The sequence below is a fragment of the Oncorhynchus tshawytscha genome, unplaced genomic scaffold (genome assembly GCF_018296145.1).
Source record: "Oncorhynchus tshawytscha isolate Ot180627B unplaced genomic scaffold, Otsh_v2.0 Un_contig_7449_pilon_pilon, whole genome shotgun sequence".
In the NCBI taxonomy this organism is placed as follows: Eukaryota; Metazoa; Chordata; class Actinopteri; order Salmoniformes; family Salmonidae; genus Oncorhynchus; species Oncorhynchus tshawytscha.
The window spans coordinates 39658-59839 of NW_024608393.1; the positions used below are offsets into that span (position 1 = coordinate 39658).

At 42.4% G+C, this 20182-nt stretch overlaps 1 protein-coding gene across 1 annotated transcript; it reads right to left on the reverse strand.

Moving 5' to 3' along the window:
* Nucleotides 1-1753: 1753 nt before the first annotated feature.
* LOC121843496 (zinc finger protein 250-like) lies at nucleotides 1754-16603 on the reverse strand. Its single transcript, XM_042313108.1, has 4 exons — nucleotides 15028-16603; nucleotides 12961-13188; nucleotides 6482-6727; nucleotides 1754-4206 (listed from the first exon to the last, which is right to left on the reverse strand). Exons 2-4 carry the CDS (start codon nucleotides 13055-13057, stop codon nucleotides 3410-3412), a joined length of 1140 nt encoding a protein of 379 aa, XP_042169042.1. The 5' UTR covers nucleotides 13058-13188; nucleotides 15028-16603; the 3' UTR covers nucleotides 1754-3409.
* Between the last annotated feature and the right edge of the window lie 3579 nt (nucleotides 16604-20182).

Genomic DNA, 20182 nt, shown 5'->3' on the forward strand with positions numbered 1-20182 from the left:
ATTTTACGCAAGAATCACTCTGGGAGCCATCAGGTGACCAGTTGCGCATTGTAGCCTCTTACGGGTATTCTTCAACATAAATGCGTAAAATCACGTCACAATGCTGTAGGCACCTTGGGGAATACGGAGAAAAAGTAATCTAGTTGATAGCCCATTCACTGCTCAATACAGAGGTAGCATTGGAACGCAGAGCTTTCAAAAGATGAGTCACTTCCGGATTGGATTTTTCACAGGCTGCAATATCAGTTCTGATATACTCACAGACAATATTTTTACAGTTTTGGAAACTTCAGTGTTTTCTATCCTAAGCTGTCAATTATATGCATATTCTAGCATGTTGTCCTGACAAAATATCCCGTTTACTACGGGAACGTTATTTTTCCAAAAATGAAAATACTGCCCCCTAGTCACAAAAGGCAGCTTCTACCCCCAAGCCATAAGTTTGCTGAACAATTCATCAAATGGCCACCTGGACCATTTGCGTTGTATTTGAATGTGATTGCTTTTATCAAATATGTTTATTTTGTTATTATGTGCTGAATTATATTGTTTTGTACACATACAGTACCAGTCAAAAGTTTGGACACCTACTCATTCAAGGGTTTTACTTTATTTGTACTATTTTCTACATTGTAGAATAATAGTTAAGACACCAACACTATGAAATAACACATATGGAATCATGTAGTAACCCAGAAAGTGTTAAAAATATCAAAATATTTGTTATATTTCAGATTCTTCAAAGTAACCACCCTTTGCCTTGACGACAGCTTTGCACACTCTTGGCATTGGCTACTAACAAAAGCAACTGCATAGTCTATTTTACTATGACGCCCTACCAAGTAAAAAGGAAGTAACTGAGAAAAATGTATTTTATTTACCTTGGTTTCACGGAAACTTTATGCAGTTACTGCTAACATGACCCCCATTTTCTCCGAAACACAATAGAGGCAAGACACTTGTTCACATGATTAAGCATGTTTTTAATGTAGCAAAAATGACCAACTCATTTTCTACCAAATTAGCAGTTACTGCTGTCAGGAGTTCACCTAGGGGTCATGATTGGGGCTGTAGCAAATTATTGATGTATTAGAATAATTGATTATGCTTATGTTGTATTAATAGAAGGGGAGGGGTAATAAGACCCCACCCTCTTTACATTTATAGAGTCCTAGACTACAGATTTACAATATATATACACATTATGAGGTTTGAATATTATTCCACAGTGGTTTTCTAGTTCTCTCCCCCTTATAAAGAGACCCCTCTGAGAAATGTGTGACTGAGACAGAACTCTACAGGGGAGTGTAGGAGATAAGACAGGTCAGACATTCCACTATAAATCAACGTGGACATTTTACTGCTAAGCTTTTAGATAACACACTAAGAGCCTTGTTTATATAGCTGTGTAGGCATGGTTTTGGTCTCATGAGTAAAAGATAACGACGTAGGCAGTGACATCACTTCGGGTTCGATAAAATAACACGGGACCTTTTCTTTGATGCAGAACTTACTCGGAAACATGCGTGCCATGTTCCTGATTGTCAACTTCTGTCTGCAATTGCATTAATAAAGGTTTTTGAATGATTTAATTAAAGATAATTGTCATAATGCTAATTTCAATGAGCCAATGATTGACAGGGAACAGGAACGAACCCTAACACTGCCTTTTTGTTTGGTAGGGCAGCAGTATGGCCCTGTCCCTCTGGCCAGGGTAAACGGTAATGTTATGTATACACAGTATTTCACTTCAAACAGTTTATTTCATTTAATTATACACAGAAAAGAAGAGGTTGCACAGCATAAATTCATGTACGAACAATTTTTCATTTGATTTTTGTAATTTAGCAGATGCTCTTATCCAGAGCGACCTAAGGGACAAAATATGGTTAATTGCAAGGGCACAATGCCAGATTTTTCACCCAGGTGGCTTGGGATTCAAACCAGCAACCTTTCAGTTACTGGCCCAACACTCTTAACCACTAGGCTACCTGCCACCAGATCAATTCACTTCAATACAGTTATTCAAATACATTCATCATCAATGACTAAAATAATGAATCTAGTATTAAGATGAAATTTCATAAACACAAGTAGTCGATTCATAGTCTGTTTATCATTAAACAAAAGGTATTTAGTAATATAAAATCATCCACCCAAACAAATGCTGTCCCAACATCTTTATCTGATATACACTGAGTGTACAAAACATTAGGAACACCTTCCCAATGTCGAGTTGCACCTCCCTTTGTCCTCAGAACAGCCTCAGTTCATCAGGGCATGGACTCCCAAGGTGTTGAGAGCATTCCACAGGGATTCTGGCCGATGTTGACTCCAATGCTTCCCACAATTATTTCAAGTTGGCTGGGAGTGGATCTCTACTCCGAATAGCTCCTTCCATCTCCTCCCACAGATGAACAATTGGATTGAGATCTGGTGACTTGTCAGACCACTGCAGTAAACTGAATTCACTGTCATGTTCTTGGAACCATTCCTGGACAAGCGTTGTGCCATGGGGCATAATCCTGCTGAAAAAAAATCTAAGGGATGCACCTGATTGGCAATGATGTTTAGATATCCTGTGGTATTCAAACATTGCTCCACTTTTATCAAGGGGCCCAGTGTGTGGCATGAGAACACACTCCACACCATCACCACCAGCCTGCAATGTTGACACACAGCAGGGATTCATGTACTGGTGGTTTCCTCCATACCCTAGTCCTCCCATCAGCATGACACAGCAGGAACCAGGGTTCATCAGACGAGGCAATATATTTCAAATTCTCCAGTGTTTTCATTCCTTAGCTCACTGCAACTGCACTTTCTTGTTTTTTTGCTGGAAGCTAATGAGGATCCATAATAAATACACAAAAACTACGTCATTGAGGAACAGAGCTTTCACCTGAGTTCACCTGGTCAGTCTACATCATGGAAATAACAGGTGTCCTTAATGTTGTGACTACCAGCTCATTCCCACAGAAAACTGCAGAGGGAAGCAGTACCACCCAGTCAAGCATCAGGCTCCATTGTGAGACGTCTCACAGAGGATACTGATGAAGCTTCTCTCCTTTATGTATACATTTGTGTCTTTTTAAATGGCCCATTTGAGAAAAACGCTCCAGTCAGAGCAGGAGTAAGGCTTCACTCAAGTATTTAACTAGGGAAGAGGGATACCTAATTAGTTGTACAACTGAACGCATTCAACTGAAATCTGTCTCCCTAATTTAACACAACCCCTCTGAATTAGATGTGCGGGGGATGCCATAATTGACATCTACGTCTTCGGCGCCCGGTGAACAGTGGGTTAACTGCCTTGTACTGGGGCAGAATGACAGATTTTTTAGCTTGACAGCTCGGAGATTCGATCCAGCAACCTTTCAGTTTATGGCCCAATGAGCTAACCACTAGGCTACCTATGTATATGTTCATGAGTTTTCAGGTAGTCCAGTCGAGAAAAACCCTTTCCACAGTCAGAGCAAGAGTAAGGCCTCTCTCCTGTGTGTGTTCTCTGATGACCTTTTAGCTGAGATGCTGTTGTGAAGCATTTTACACAGTCAGAGCAGGAGTAAGGCTTCTCTCCTGTATGTATACGCTCATGTGTTTTTAAGGTGCCCAGTTGAGAGAAAGTCACCCCACAGTCAGAGCAAGAATAAGGCTTCTCTCCTGTGTGTGTTCTATGATGAACTTTTAGCTGAGATGCTGTTGTGAAGCATTTTACACAGTCAGAGCAGGAGTAAGGCTTCTCTCCTGTATGTATACGTTCATGTGTTTTTAAGTGGCCCAGTTGAGAGAAACTCTTTCCACAGTCAGAGCAGGAGTAAAGCTTCACTCCTGTATGGACACATTCATGTGTTTTTAAGTAGCCCAGTTGAGAAATACTCTTTCCACAGTCAGAGCCTTTGTGAAAACGTTCATGTTGTTTTAAGGTGCCCAGTTGAGAGAAACTCGCCCCACAGTCAGAGCAGGAGTAAGGCTTCTCTCCTGTGTGCACTCTCTGATGACCTGTCAGAGCCTTTAATGTTATGAAATTCTTCCCACAGTCAGTACAGGAATACATATTCTCAACTGTGTGAATTTTTAGGTGTATTTTTAGCTTTGAAAGAATTGGGAAAATCTCTTTACAATGTGGGCAGTGGTGAGACCTCTTTGCTATGTGATCTTCCTGCTGTTGCTCTCTGGATGTAGAGAATGTCTCAACATGGTCTCCTGTGTGAACAACATCAGAAGAACCAGTCAGTTGGTGTGATATACAGTGGGGAGAACAAGTATTTGATAACCTGCCAAATCTGCAGTGTTTCCTACTTACAAAGCATGTACAAGTCTAATTTTTATCATAGGTACACTTCAACTGTGAGAGACGGAATCTAAAACAAAAATCCATTAAATCACATTGTATGATTTTTAAGTAATTGATTTGCATTTTATTGCATGACATAAATATTTGATCACCTACCAACCAGTAAGAATTCTGGCTCTCACAGACCTGTTAGTTTTTCTTTAAGAAGCCCTCCTGTTCTCCACTCATTACCTTTATTAACTGCACCTGTTTGAACTCGTTACCTGTATAAAAGACACCTATCCACACACTCAATCAAACAGGCTCCAACCTCTCCACAATGGCCAAGACCAGAGAGCTGTATAAGGACATCAGGGATGAAATTGTAGACCTGCACAAGGCTAGGATGGGCTACAAGACAATAGGCAAGCAGCTTGGTGAGAAGGCAACAACTGTTGGCGCAAATATTAGAAAATGGAAGAAGTTCAAGATGACGGTCAATCACCTTCGGTCTGGGGCTAAATGCAAGATCTCACCTTGTGGGGCATCAATGATCATTAAGGAAGGTGAGGGATCAGCCCAGAACTACACGGCAGGACCTGGTCAATGACCTGAAGAGAGCTGGGACCACAGTCTCAAAGAAAACCATTAGTAACACACTACGCCGTCATGGATTCACACTACGCCGTCATGCACGCAAGGTCCCCCTGCTCAAGCTAGCGCATGTCCAGGCCCGTCTGAAGTTTGCCAATGACCATCTGGATGATCCAGAAGAGGAATGGGAGAAGGTCATGTGGTCTGATGAGACAAAAATAGAGCTTTTTGGTCTAAACTCCACTCGCCGTGTTTGGAGGAAGAGGAAGGATGAGTACAACCCCAAGAACACCATCCCAACTGTGAAGCATGGAGGTGGAAACATAATTCTTTGGGGATGCTTTTCTGCAAAGGGGACAGGACGACCACCGTATTGAGGGGAGGATGGATGGGGCCATGTATCGCGAAATCTTGGCCAACAACCTCCTTCCCTCAGTAAGAGCATTGAAGATGGGTCGTGGCTGGGTCTTCCAGCATGACAACGACCCGAAACACACAGCCAGGGCAACTAAGGAGTGGCTCCGTAAGAAGCATCTCAAGGTCCTGGAGTGGCCTAGCCAGTCTCCAGACATGAACCTGATAGAACATCTTTGGAGGGAGCTGAAAGTCCATATTGTCCGGCGACAGCCCCGAAACCTGAAGGATCTGGAGAAGGTCTGAATGGAGGAGTGGGCCAAAATCCCTGCTGCAGTGTGTGCAAACCTGATCAAGAACTACAGGAAACATATGATCTCTGTAATTGCAAACAAAAGTGTCTGTACCAAATATTAAGTTCTGCTTTTCTGGTGTATCAAATACTTATGTCATGCAATAAAATGCAAATGAATTACTTTAAAAAAAAATCATACAATGTGATTTTCTGGATTTTTGTTTTAAGATTCTATCTCTCACAGTTGAAGTGTACCTATGATAAAAATTACAGACCTCTACATGCTTTGTAAGTAGGAAAACCTGCAAAATCGGCAGTGTGTCAAATAGTTGTTCTCCCCACTGTACATGTCAATCAAATGTATTTTATGAAGCCCTATTACATCCAAAGTTGTCAAACATCTTAACAGAAACCCAGCCTAAAATCCTAAAGAGCAAGTAATGCAGATGTTGAAGCAGTGGGCACAAAAAAACTCCTAGAAAGAAGGAACTTTGGAAGAAACGTAGAGAGGAACCAGGCTCAAAGGGGTGGCCAGTCTTCTTCTTGCTGTACCAGGTGAAATATGTATTCATATCAGTAGGTTGTACAATCAAAGGGGGAATAAAACTATTCTACAAGTGGGTAAAAGTTTAAAGCTAAAAAAGTGGTAATGGTTGTGAAAATGATGAGCCATATCTTCCCTTCACTATCACAAGGGTTAGTAATTATACAGACTCATTTCATAGAACTTAAGAACACTGGCAGTTTGTCTACTTCACTTCTTTAGTCGACACTGATATCCCAGTGAATAAAACAAATGCTGACAATACTGGTGTCAAACCATGAAAGTGTCAGTAGCATGAAATAATATCTACCTTCTCATTGAAGCAGTTCATCATGAAACAGTTCTAATGCAACTTTTCATACACAGTGGGAAGTTGGAATGAAAAACACAAACTTAGTTAGATAGAACCTGCTCTTACCACGAGAAACAGATGTCCCAATCTTCTCCTCCTCTTCTTCATCTTTAATGTTGACATTCAGCTCCAGTGTTTGACTGCAGTCTTCCAGCTTCACTGATGCCATCTCTGGATCCTGCAGTGCAAACTGGGCTCCACTGTCACAATCAGGACCCAGTGACTGTGGGTTTGGACTCAGTGTGGAAGGAGAGAGGCAGGCTGGGTTTGTCCTCACTGTTGATGTTACCGGCCTCAGAGTTAATTCTAGTCCTGTAGTAACAATGAACAACAGACAAAAAGTTATTTTCTAAGACAGTTCTGGCACTTTCTTTATTCTCTAAAAACATATTATATTAGTTATTGTTAATTGATCTAATTCAGTGCTTGACTTGGACTGAAATAGGTGCCGGTACTGTTTATATTTAGGTACAGGAGCTCCACAACACTGTTAAGCTAATATTCCATAAGAAGAACATGTGCTCAAACTCAAACTAACTATTGTCAAATATTGTCTTCTTAACATCACAGTTCTGCCCATATCTTTATTCTGAAGATTTCTGAAGGTTGCGTGCCTGCCCAACTATGGTAGTGAGTACCCCAACTATGGTAGTGAGTACCCCAACTATGGTAGTGAGTACCCCAACTATGGTAGTGAGTACCCCAACTATGGTAGTGAGAGGAAGCCCACTGGCCAGCAGTGGGAGAAGATGGCACGAGATGGACTTTAGCCAACATTCAGCAAATGTTCTAGTCAATGAAACATCCGATACAGTTTTCTGTTCCCAGAACTAAAATCTGTTATAATCAAGAGTGGACTAAGTTTTGTAGACTTTACCCTAAGCAAAAAAAAAATCTTCGGCGCAATCGTCCGTGCATTCAGAGATCCTTAATTTGAGCCAGATCCTCCGGCACCTCTCAGTTTTGTAGTCGTTTGTTCCGGAACCCATTCTCCAGGATCAGGTAGCCTACCTCGTGGCATGAAAAATTATTTATACTGTTTGCAATGTAAAAATCCCAATAACAGCAGAGTAATTACATTTGGATTCCACTGTAATTATCATGCCGCCTAAAAAACAATGTGAAAATGTGCCTGATATAAGAATGTATTAATGCTGGAAAACACAGGTTGTAAAGCAAATGGATCCTGCTGAAAAGAAAATACTAATCTGTCTGTATGTTACCAAGTTATCAACTTCCAAATAAGCCTATTGAATAAACAGCATTGTTTTTACAAGGTAAAGCAAGAGAGATAAGCTTTTGTCCGGTGAGTGAGCTGCACATCATTGGGTGAGTCAGTGAAACTGGAAAGCTTGTTTAGGACTATAACTTCCTCCTCATATTGTACAATGTGTTTCTCCTCACACCTGGCCTAGGCTATTGATGGATTAGAGACAGTCGATTTTATTGACCTCAGATTCTCAGTTTGTCAGTGTCAAAGTAGTCTGCCATTTTGGTCATTTGTGAGGTATTAAAAAATATTATTCATAGTCCCCTGTCATCTAAAATGATGTAAAACTGCATGAAATCTGTTTATAAAAAGGCCACATTTTTCCAGGACTCCAGGCTACAATAAATGTACTTCATGTGAGCAACTTCTGCAAGCAGCTCCACACCACTGCTCTATGCCAGTACACTAAAGCCATGATAATGCATGCAATGCTTTATTATAAAAGGTATTTTATTTCATGTGTTCTGCTACCGCAGAGACCCCCAGGTCACCACCTCTCGGGCTCACAGTTTGGTCCCTGCATCTCCCAATTTACACATGAAACACTGGAGAAGTGGGTAGCTGCCACTGCCTATTTCCGGGACACATGTCCTTTTGCATAGAATTTGTGAGGATGTTGATTGTGGCCTGTGGCCTGTGGAACGTTGTCCCGCTCATCTTCAATGTCTGTGCGAAATTCTAGGATATTGGCGGGAACTGGAACAAGCTGTTGTACACGTCGATCCCAAACATGCTCAAAGGGTGACATGTCTGAGTATGCAGGCCATGGAAGAACTGGGACATTTTCAGCATTTTCAATTGTGTACAGATCCTGGCGACATGGGGCTGTGCGTTGTCATGCTGAAACATGAGGTGATGGCGGCAGATGAATGGCAGGACATTGGGCCTCAGGATCTCAGCATTGAAATTGCCATCGATAAAATGCAATTGTGTTTGTTGTCTGTAGCGTATGCCTGCCCATATCATAACCCTGATACCACCATGGGGCACTCTGTTCACAACACTGACATCAGCAAACCACACAACACCATATATGGCAGTCTGCCGATGTGAGGCTGGTTGGGCATACTGACAAATTCTCTAAAACAATTTTGGAGGTGGTTAATGGTAGAGAAATAAACATTAAATTATCTGGCAACAGCTCTGGTGGAAATTCCTAGAGTCAGCTTGTCAATAGTATGCTCCCTCAAAACTTGAGACTGTGGCATTGTGTTGTGTGACAAAACAGCATATTTTAGAGTGGCATTTTTGTATTTATTAGGGATCCCTATTAGCTGCTGCCAAGGCAGCCCCTACTCAGCTACTCTTGTCCCCAGCACAAGGTGCATCTGTGTAATGATGATCATGCCATTTAATCAGCTTCTTGATATGCCACACCTGTCAGGTGGATGGATTATCTTGGCAAAGGAGAAAATCTCGCTAAAAAGGGATGTACACAAATTTGTGTACAAAATTTGAGAGCAATAATGATCCATTTCTGCAGTGCAATTGACAACCGTGGCTATAAATGATAAAAAGCCCACCTTAATGAAGCATTTTACCACATGCCTCAGCTCATCCACACCCCACTAGCTTCAGGTAGCTGCATACCAATCGAGTACCACAGTATAAATCCTAATTCGCAAAACACATAGCAGTCAAATAGGAAAATGGTTCCAATAATTTCTCTCATAGGGGATTTTAGAAACATGTAAACAAGGGCTGTGTTTCGTGTAGGCCTACCCTGGTGTTTTGATAACCATGTAAATCTCTCTAGGACAAAATGATCAATACATTTGCCTGTATTTACCACCACAACAATTACATGTAATTAGCTGCTAATGTGGCTATAATAAACAACTTCAAAATTCTGATGGTCTAGACAAGACTACCAAATCAAGACAAAGGTAAGGATCTCTGGATTAAATAATGTTAACCAAATTTAGTAATGAATAAATAGGCTACATTTATTTAAATTGACAATTCTCTGAACTGTCTTGTGCAAGTTTTAAATTGACACAATACCTGTTAGCAAAGGTGTCAGCTAGAGATGACGTGCAGGAGCTTGCAGGGATTTGTAGTTTAGCATGACGTCTACTTTGACACTAATTACCGTTTTCAAATCTGAGAAGAAATACAGCCTAATATATTGATAAGTCACCTTGTCCAAGAGAAATGTACAGTTATCAAAACGTCACGCCAGGGTAAGCCTACACGAAACACAGCCCTTATGTTAAGTGCTTCTAAAAGTAACTTAAATGAACAATTTGAACCATATGATACAAACAAAAATGGAAATATCACACACTTACATAAGAATTCAGACCCTTTACTCCATACTTTGGATTTATTATTTTTATTGGAAATGTGAGGACTTTTGTTGTTAGCGTTTGGTTATGTTTTTGTCTATCTTTGGGTTGGGGGTGTGTGTGTGTGGGGGGGATTGTGATTGTTGATTGCTCTATTTGGAACTAATGAATGTGTAAAATATATATATAAATATATAAATAAGAACGATGGAGGCCACTGTGTTCTTGGGGACCTTCAACGCTGCATAAATGTATTGGTTCCCTTCCCCAGATCTGTGCCTCGACATAACCCTTTTCATGGAGCTCTACAGACAATTCCTTCAACCTCATGGCTTGGATTTTGCTCTGACACGCGGGATCTTATATAGACAGGTGTGTGCCTTTCCAAATCATGTTCAATCAATTTCATTTATAACCGGTGGACTCCAATTAAGTTGTAGAAGCGTCTCTAGGATGATCAATGGAAACAGGATGCACCTGAGCTCAACGTCAAGTCTCATAGCAAAGGGTCTGAATTCTTACACTACTGGTCAAAGGTTTTAGAACACCTACTCATTCAAGGGTTTTTCTTTACTATTTTCTACATTGTAGAACAATAGTGAATACATCACAACTATGAAATTACACATATGGAATCATGTAGTAAATTTAAATAAAAATGTTAAGTCAAAGTATATTTTATATTTGAGATTCTTCAAATAGTCACCCTTCGCCTTGATGACAGCTTTTCATTCTCTCAACCAGCTTCATGAGGAATGCTTTTCCAACCGTCTTGAAGGAGTTCCCACATATGCTGAGCACTTGTTGGCTGCTTATCCTTCATTCATAGAACTTTTAAAACACTGGCAGTTTGTCTACTTCACTTCTTTAAATCTACTACCACCTGGCTACCCCTACCCCAGTCAACAGCCCTGCACCACCCACAGCAACTTGATCAAGCCTCCCCCATTTCTCCTTCCCCTAAATCCAGATAGCTGATGTTCTAAAAGAGCTGCAATATCTGGACCCCTACAAATCAGCTGGGCTTGACAATCTGGACCCTCTCTTTCTAAAATGATCCACCGCAATTGTTGCAACCCCTATTACTAGCCTGTTCAACCTCTCTTTCGTATCGTCTGAGATCTCCAAAGATTGGAAAGCTGCCGAGGTCATCCCCCTCTTCAAAGGGGGAGACACTCTAGATCCAACGGTTACAGACCTATATCTATCCTGCCCTGCCTTTCTACGGTCTTTGAAAGGCAAGTTAACAAACAGATCACCGACTATTTCAAATCCCACCGTACCTTCTCCGCTATGCAATCTGGTTTCCGAGCTGGTCATGGGTGCACCTCAGCCACGCTCAAGGTCCTAAACGATATCATAACCGCCATCGATAAGAGACAATACTGTGCAGCTGTATTCATCGACCTGGCCAAGGCTTTCGACTGTCAATCACCACATTCTTATCGGCAGACTCAACAGCCTTGGTTTCTCAAATGACTGCCTCGCCTGGTTCACCAACTACTTCTCTGATAGAATTCAGTGTGTCAAATCAGAGGGCCTGTTGTCCGGACCTCTGGCAGTTTCTATGGGGGTGCCACATGGTTCAATACTCAGGCCGACTCTCTTCTCTGTATACATTAATGATGTCGCTCTTGCTGCTGGTGATTCTCTGATCCACCTCTACGCAAATGACACCATTCTGTATACTTCTGGCCCTTCTTTGGACACTTTACTAACCTCCAGACAAGCTTCAATGCCATACAACTCTCCTTCTGTGGCCTCCCAACTGCTCTTAAATGCAAGTCAAACTAAATGCATGCTCTTCAGCCGATCACTGCCCTCACCTGCCCGCCTGTCCAGCATCACTATTCTGGATGGTTCTGACTTAGTGGACCATTGTAATGTGGACCATTACAAATACCTAGGTGTCTGGTTAGACTATAAACCGTCCTTCCAGACTGACATTTAAGCATCTCCAATCTAAAATTAAATCTAGAATCAGCTTCCTATTTCGCAACAAAGCCTCCTTCACTCATGCTGCCAAACATACCCTCATAAAACTGACTTACCTACCGATTTTTGACTTCCGCGATGTAATTTACAAAATAGCCTCCAGCACTCTATCACAGTGCCATCCATTTTGTCACCAAAGCCCCATATACTACCCACCACTGCGACCTGTATGCTCTCGTTGGCTGGCCCTAGCTTCATATTTGTCGCCAAACCCACTTGCTCCAGGTCGTCTATAAGTCTTTGCTAGGTAAAGCCCAACTTATCTCAGCTCACGGGTCACCATAGCAGCACGAGCTCCAGCAGGTATATTTCACTGGTCACCCTCAAAGCCAATTCCTCCTTCGGCAGCAGAGAACTGGAAGCAAAGGCGACCAATGACTGGAACGAATTGCAAAAATCAATGAAGCTGGAGACTCATATTTCCCTCACTAACTTTAAGCACCAGCTGTCAGAGCAGCTCACAGATCACTGCACCTGTACATAGCCCATCTGTAAAAAGCCCATCCAACTACCACATCCCCAGACTGTTATTTATTTTTTGCTCCATTTCACACCACTCCAGTTAATTGCTAAATTGTAATTACTTCGCCACTGTGGCCTATTTGTTAACTTACCTCATTTGCACACACTGCATATAGATTTTTCTATTGTGTTATTGACTGTACGTTTGTTTATTCCATGTGCAACTCTGTGTTGTTGTTTGTGTCGCACTGCTTTGTTTTATCTTGGCCAGATCGCAGTTGTAAATGAGAACATGTTTTCAACTGGCCTACCTGATTAAATAAAAGGTTCAATTGAAAAAATGTAATACTCTGAGCACTCCAGATGTCCCTGTGAATAAAACAAATGCTGACAATACTGGTGTCAAACCATGCAGGTCTCAGTAGCATGAAATAACATCTACCTTCTCATTGAAACAGTTCATCATGAAACAGTTATACTGCAACCTTTAATGCACAGTGGGAAGTTGGAATGAACAACAAACTTCTTACCATGAGAAACCTCTTTTTCATCTTTAATGTTGACATTCAGCTCCAGTGTTTGACTGCAGTCTTCCAGCTTCACTGATGCCATCTCTGGATCCTGCATTGCAAACTGGGTTCCACTGTCACAATCAGGACCCAGTGACTGTAGGTTTGTACTCAGTGTGGAAGGAGAGTGGCAGGCTGGGTTTGTCCTCACTGTTGATGTTAACGGCCTCAGACTTAATCTAAGTCGGTCTGTAGTAATAAAGACAAACAGACACAAGAGTTATTTTCTTGACAGTTCTGGCACTTTATTCCCTAAAATATATATTATATTTCTTCTTGTTCAATTATCTAATTCAGTGCCTGACTTGGACTGAAATAGGTGCCCATGCTCATTTTGGGTGCCGGTAATGTTTATATTTAGGGGCAGGAGCTACACATGACTTTTGAGCTAATATTCTATAAGAGGAACATGATCTCAAGCAGTAGAAATGTAAGTATTCTGCTCCGGTGAGCTCCTGTCCAAATTAAGCACGGATCTCATTTCAGGTAAACATTGACAACAAATACAGGACTAACATTAGGACTAAGATCGAATCGTACTACACCAGGGCTGTAGTGGAGCAGGTTGGAGTCCACATCACCAACAAACTAACTTTTTTTTTTAAATGTAATTTTACCTTTATTTAACTAGGCAAGTCAGTTAAGAACAAATTCTTATTTTCAATGATGGCCTAGGAACAGTGGGTTAACTGCCTGTTCAGGGGCAGAACGACAGATTTGTACCTTGTCAGCTCTGGGATTTGAACTTGCAACCTTCCGGTTACTAGTCCAACGCTCTAACAACTAGGCTACCCTGCCGCCCAGGCACGACAAAACCTATTCCCCCTCAAGAGACTGAAAAGATTTGGCATGGGTCCTCAGATCCTCAAAAGGTTCTACAGCTGCACTATCGAGAGCATCCTGATTGGTTGCATCACTGCCTGGTATGGTAACTGCTTGGCCTCTGACTGCAAGGCACTACAGAGGGTAGTATGTACAGCCCAGTACATCACCGGGGCCAAGCTTCCTGCCATCCAGGACCTCAAAACCAGGCGGTGTTGGAGGAAGGCCCTAAAATTGTCCAAGACTTCAGCCACCCTAGTCATAGACTGTTCTCTCTGCTACCGGACAGCAAGCGGTACCAGAGCACCAAGTTTAGGACCAAGAGGCTTCTAAACAGCTTCTACCCCCAAGCCATAAGACTCCTGAACAGCTAATCAAATGGCTACCGAGACTATTTGCATTTGCACCCACCCACCCACGCTGCTGCTACTCTCTTATCTATGCATAGCCACTTTAATAACTCTACCTACATGTACATAATTACCTCGACACCGGTGCCCCCCGCACATCGACTGTACCCCCTGTATATTGCTCTGCTATTGTTATTTAATGCTGCTCTTTAATTATTCTTCTCTTACTTTTTCTAAGGTATTTTCTTAAAAATGCATTGTTGGTTAAGGGCTTGTAAGTAAGCATTTCACTTTAAGGTCCACACCTGTTGTATTCGGCTCATGTGACAAATAAAATGTGATTTGAAAACATTAATTAATTCACATTAGACACACAACGTAAGAGCACTTTATAGTAGATTTCATAAATTCACATAAAATTACTCCAAAACCATGTAGTACATTACAAGGTCACTGTTTGTTTTAGGCAGCACTGTTACTATTTTCCTGAACAACCGCGTCTTCATTGTATTATTTCAATAAAAAAAAAATGTATTACCGGTTCACACTACAGTAACAGACCGAGTGGGGACCGCCATTTTACCAGCTCGTCAATTTTACACAAAACCAATAACATGCAACAACAAAAAATCTCTAATAAATGGATTCTTTATGAAATTGCCTTGAGAAAAATGTACATCCACTCAGACAAACCCAAAGTCTCTAGCTATGTGACTTGTAAAATAGTTAACCACATTCTTCACTCGGTTTGACAAAAATTACACATCAAACGTGACAATACCTTAATGGATTTGTTACCTAGCATGGATTGACATGTTCTTTCGATATTGTAAAGTTTAAACGCGCTATTACATACCTGTAGTAGTAAATTGAAACGGACATACAAAGGTTATCTTCTTGACTGCATCGTTCTGGGGCTTTCGTTATTCTGAAAAATGATGCCCGCGTGCCGGGAACTTCCTGTTCCCCACTACCACAGTGCAACCTTCCGTGCATTCCGGGATCCTTGGGATGGCCCTATACACGAGAAGGGGATAGATGCTGCTGCCGCCGCCTCCCCAGTGGTGTAAACTAAAGAACTTAAGTAAAAAAATCTTTAAGAGATGACAAAAGCAGTTTTCTTTGAAAAATAAATGAATATTTATTTATAGGACATGCTTAGAGCAAATGCACCTCTAACTAAATGTAACTCCAAATGAACGACAATTTAAGGAATATTTCAATCAAATTACAAATGTCCACCTTGGTTTCTTCACCCTGTATACAATCCAAATAATGTGCACTTCAGCAGTGAAGTTCTCAAGATGGAGGACTTTCAGTACAGCAGTGTTCCCCAATCCTGGTCCCAAAGGGTGTACATGTATGTTTTTGCCCTCACACTCACATACCTTATTCAGTTCAAAGGCTTGAGTTGCTTAGTTGAATCCAGTGTGTGAGTGTTAGGGACAAAAACAAAAAAGCACACCTCTATGGATCCCCAGGACCAGGATTAGGGTACACTACAGTACACAGCAAAAAGTGTGATGATTCAAATTTCATGCAATTATCATAAAGACATTTTCATATCATTATCATCATCAAACTTTTAGCTTTGTACTGAAAGTGATTGCTAATGAACAAAATACTACAATAAAGTTATTTTTGTGAAACATCCCTTTCATAGAATCTACCACCCCATTAAAGGAGTAGTTTACTATTTTACAACTTGAAGTCCTGTTTGTAAGATTACTTGATTGGTATTCAGAGACTAGGTACAGTATGTACTTAGGAGATGAATCTCTGATCTTAGCAGTGCAATTCTTACGCCCCCACGTAATGTCACTGTGGTTCTTCAATGTTTCCCGATTTTTTTGGGGTGGGTTATTTTGTCTAATAAACCTGGGTCAATGGAAACCTGCCTACTGATGCCATCTCTGGATCCTGCAGTGCAAACTAGACTCCACTGTCACAATCAGGACCCAGTGACTGTAGATTTAGAGTGTGGAAAGAGAGAGGCAGGCTGGGTTTGTCCTCAGTGTCAATCTGTCAACTCTGAATAGAATCTGAGATCAACTTCCTGGTCCTTCCCTGTGCATGCTACACCCCCTCTCATTGTTACTGTGTGTATGAACACATATGAACACAGGTGAGTTCACAGCTCTTTCACTCTGAGCACTCATATCAATGACTCACCCTTGAAGGGACCATCAGTACCACAGTTCTACAAGACTATTTACATAATCAACTGCATTTCAACAGCCTGACCCTCAGTATAGTCCCAGTAGTACAGTATAGAAGGGGCAGACGGAGCGGTCTTCTGGTCACGCACCGATCCCGAACATACTACTCGCTAATATCCAGTCTCTTGACAACAAGGTAGACAAAATCCGAGCAAGGGTTGCCTTCCAGAGAGACATCAGAGATTGTAACATTCTTTGTTTCACGGAAACATGGCTCACTCGGGATACGTCATCAGAGTCGGTACAGCCACCTGGCTTCTTCACGCATCGCGCCGACAGAAACAAACATCTCTCTGGTAAGAACAAGGGCGGGGGTGTATGCCTTATGATTAACGAGACGGGGTGTGATCATAACAAAGTACAGGAACTCAAGTCCTTTTGTTCACCTGACCTAGAATTCCTTACAATCAAATGTTCGACCGCATTATCTACCAAGAGAATGAATTCTCTTCGATCATAATCACAGTCGTGTATATTCCCCCACAAGCAGACACATTGACAGCCCTAAAATAACTTAATTTGACTCTATGTAAACTGGAAACCACATATCCTGAGGCTGCATTTATTGTAGCTGGGGATTTTAACTAGGCTAATCTGAAAACAAGGCTCCCTAAATTCTATCAGTATATTGAATGCGTGACCCGGGCTGGCAAAACCCTGGATCATTGTTATTCTAACTTCCGCGACCCATATAAAGCCCTCCCCCGCCATCCTTTCGGCAAATTTGACCACGACTCCATTTTGTTGCTCCCAGTCTACAGACAGCAACTAAAACAGGAAGCGCCTGTGCTCAGGTCTGATCAACGCTGGTCCGACCAATCGGATTCCACGCTTCAAGATTGCGTCGATCACGTGGACTGGGATATGTTCCACATATCGTCGGAAAATAACATTGATGAATACGCTGATTCGGTGAGTGAGTTTATTAGCAAGTGCATCGGTGATGTTGTACCCACAGCGTCTATTAAAACATTCCCCAACCAGAAACCGTGGATGATGGCAGCATTCGCGCAAAACTGAAAGCGTGAACCACTGCTTTTAATCAGGGCAAGGTGACCGGAAACATTACAGAATACAAACAGTGTAGCTATTCCCTCCGCAAGGCAATCAAACAAGCTAAGCGTCAATACAGAGACAAAGTAGAGTCGCAATTCAACGGCTCAGACATGAGGGGTATGTGGCAGATTCTACAGTCAATCACGGACTACAAAAGGAAAACCAGCCTCGTCGCGGACCACAATGTCTTGCTCCCAGACAAACTAAACAACTTCTTTGCTCTCTTTGAGGACAATACAGTGCCACTGACACGGCCCGCTACCAAAACCTGCGGGCTCTCCTTCACTGCAGCCAACATGAGTAAAACATTTAAACGTGTTAACCCTCACAAGGCTGTTGGCCCAGATGGCATCCCCAGCCGCATCCTCAGAGCATGCGCAGACCAGCTGGCTGGCTGGTGTTTACGGACATATTCAATCAATCCTTATCCCAGTCTGCTGTTCCCACATGCTTCAAGAGGGCCACCATTGTTTCTGTTCCAAGAAAGCGAAGGTAACTGAGCAAAATGACTATCACCCCATTGCACTCACTTCTGTCATCATGAAGTGTTTTGAGAGACTAGTCAAGGACCATTTCACCTCCACCATACCTGACACCCTAGACCCACTCCAATTTGCGTACAGCCCCAATAGGTCCACAGACTACGCAATCACACTGCACACTGCCCTAACCACGCTGTACAAGAGGAATACCTATGTAAGAATGCTGCTCAGACTACAGCACAGCATTTAACACCATAGTACCCTCCAAACTCGTCATTAAGCTCGAGACCCTGGGTCTCAACCCCGCCCTGTGCAACTGGGTCCTGGACTTCCTGACAGGCCGGCCCCAGGTGATGAGGGTAGGTAACAACATCTCCACCCCGCTGATCTTCAACACTGGGGCCCCACAAGGGTGCGTTCTCAACCCTCTCCTGTACTCCCTGCTCACCCATGACTGCGTGGCCATGCACGCCTCCAACTCAATCATCAAGTTTGCAGATGACACTACAGTGGTAGGCTTGATTACCAACAACGACGAGACGGCCTACAGGGAGGAGGTGAAGGCCCTCAGAGTGTGGTGTCAGGAAAATAACAGAGCAGAGGGAGCAGCCCCCTATTCACGTCGACCGGACAGTAGTGGAGAAGGTGGACAGTTTTAAGTTCCTCGGCGTACACATCACGGACAAACTGAAATGGTCCACCCACACAGACAGTGTGGTGTTTTGAGGCACAGCAGCGCCTCTTCAACCTCAGGAGGCTGAAGAAATTTGGCTTGTAACCAAAAACATTCACAAACTTTTACAGATGCACAATCGAGAGCATCCTGTCGGGCTGTATCACCGCCTGGTACGGCAACTGCTCTGCCCACAACCGTAAGGCTCTCCAGAGGGTAGTGAGGGGGCAAACTACCTGCCCTCCAGGACATCTACGCCACCTGATGTCACAGAAAGGCCAAAAAGATAAATCAAGGACAACAACCACCCGAGCCACTGCCTGTTCACCCTGCTGTCATCCGGAAGGCGAGGTCAGTACAGGTGCATCAAAGCGGGGACCGAGAGACTGAAAAACAGCTTCTATCTCAAGGCCATCAGACTGTTAAACAGCCATCACTTACATTGAGTGGCTGACTTACAAACAGAGACCTGGAGGTGAAAGAAGCGCACTCCTGTTGAGTTGAGGTGCTGGCTAGCGGAGTAGAACACCTGTTGAGTTGAGGTGCTGGCTAGCGGAGTAGAACACCTGTTGAGTTGAGGTGCTGGCTAGCGGAGTAGAACACCTGTTGAGTTGAGGTGCTGGCTAGCGGAGTAGAACACTTGAAAAAGGTAAGGAGAGACCCACACTTTAGAAGCTCAGACGCAATAATTGAATAACCTAATATCCAACGTTTTGACAGACAAGCGGTCTTCATCAGGGTATAATGAGAAGCACTGTGAGTCACTAGTTTATATAGTGTTAAAGGACACACAGGTGTCTGTAATCATGGCCGGGTGTGCCCTGATATCATTGGTTAATTCTCAGATAAAAATAACATATCAAAAACATGAATGAGAGCATACGATCATAGATACAATTTTCCTACATAGGCCAACCAACATTTACAATGAATAGCAACATCACAACAATCACAAGAATGGCTTCAGATCAAAGTATACGCTGAGACCGAAGAGAGCAAGGGTCTTTAAATGAAAGATCCAGGTAGCCTCTCGTTTTAATAAATTGTCGAGGTCACCTCCTCTCATAGGGAGGGTGACATGTTCGATGCCGATATAACGTAGGGACAAAATCGAGTGGTTTGCTTCCAAAAAGTGGGCCGCAACTGGGTAAGTGGATTTCCTGCACCTAATGGTGCTACAACGCTCCGAGATTCACACTTTAAATTCACACTTTGTTTTACCCACATCATTTTTACCACAAGGAAAAGTTAAGGGACACAAGCAAAAACTCTTACATAAATGTAGCAGTCTATACATCTAATCATTAGTGATCAGACGTGCTGTATTGCATGGAAACTGTAGGCTACTAACAACAGCAGCTGCAAAGTCTAGCTGACTATGACCCTGGCCAGAGGGACACGGTCAACAAAGTGGTAATGTTGTGTATATACAGTATTTCACATCAAACAGTTAATTTCATTTAATTATACACAAGAGAGGAGGTTGCCCAGCAGAAATTCACGTACAAACATTTTTCATTACATTTGTGTCATTTAGCAGATCTCTGGATAAGAGCGACTTACAGGACAAATAACAGTTAA

What these genes read in the sequence shown, in the direction of transcription:
- LOC121843496 (XM_042313108.1), bottom strand. Translation starts at nt 13,057, where the DNA reads ATGCAGGATCCAGAGATGGCATCAGTGAAGCTGGAAGACTGCAGTCAA. An exon ending in TGAAAAAGAGGTTTCTCATG is followed by an intron (nt 6,728 to 12,960) that starts GTAAGAAGTTTG and finishes TTGTTACTACAG; the next exon opens with GACTAGAATTAACTCTGAGG. An exon ending in TGGGACATCTGTTTCTCGTG is followed by an intron (nt 4,207 to 6,481) that starts GTAAGAGCAGGT and finishes TTGTTCACACAG; the next exon opens with GAGACCATGTTGAGACATTC.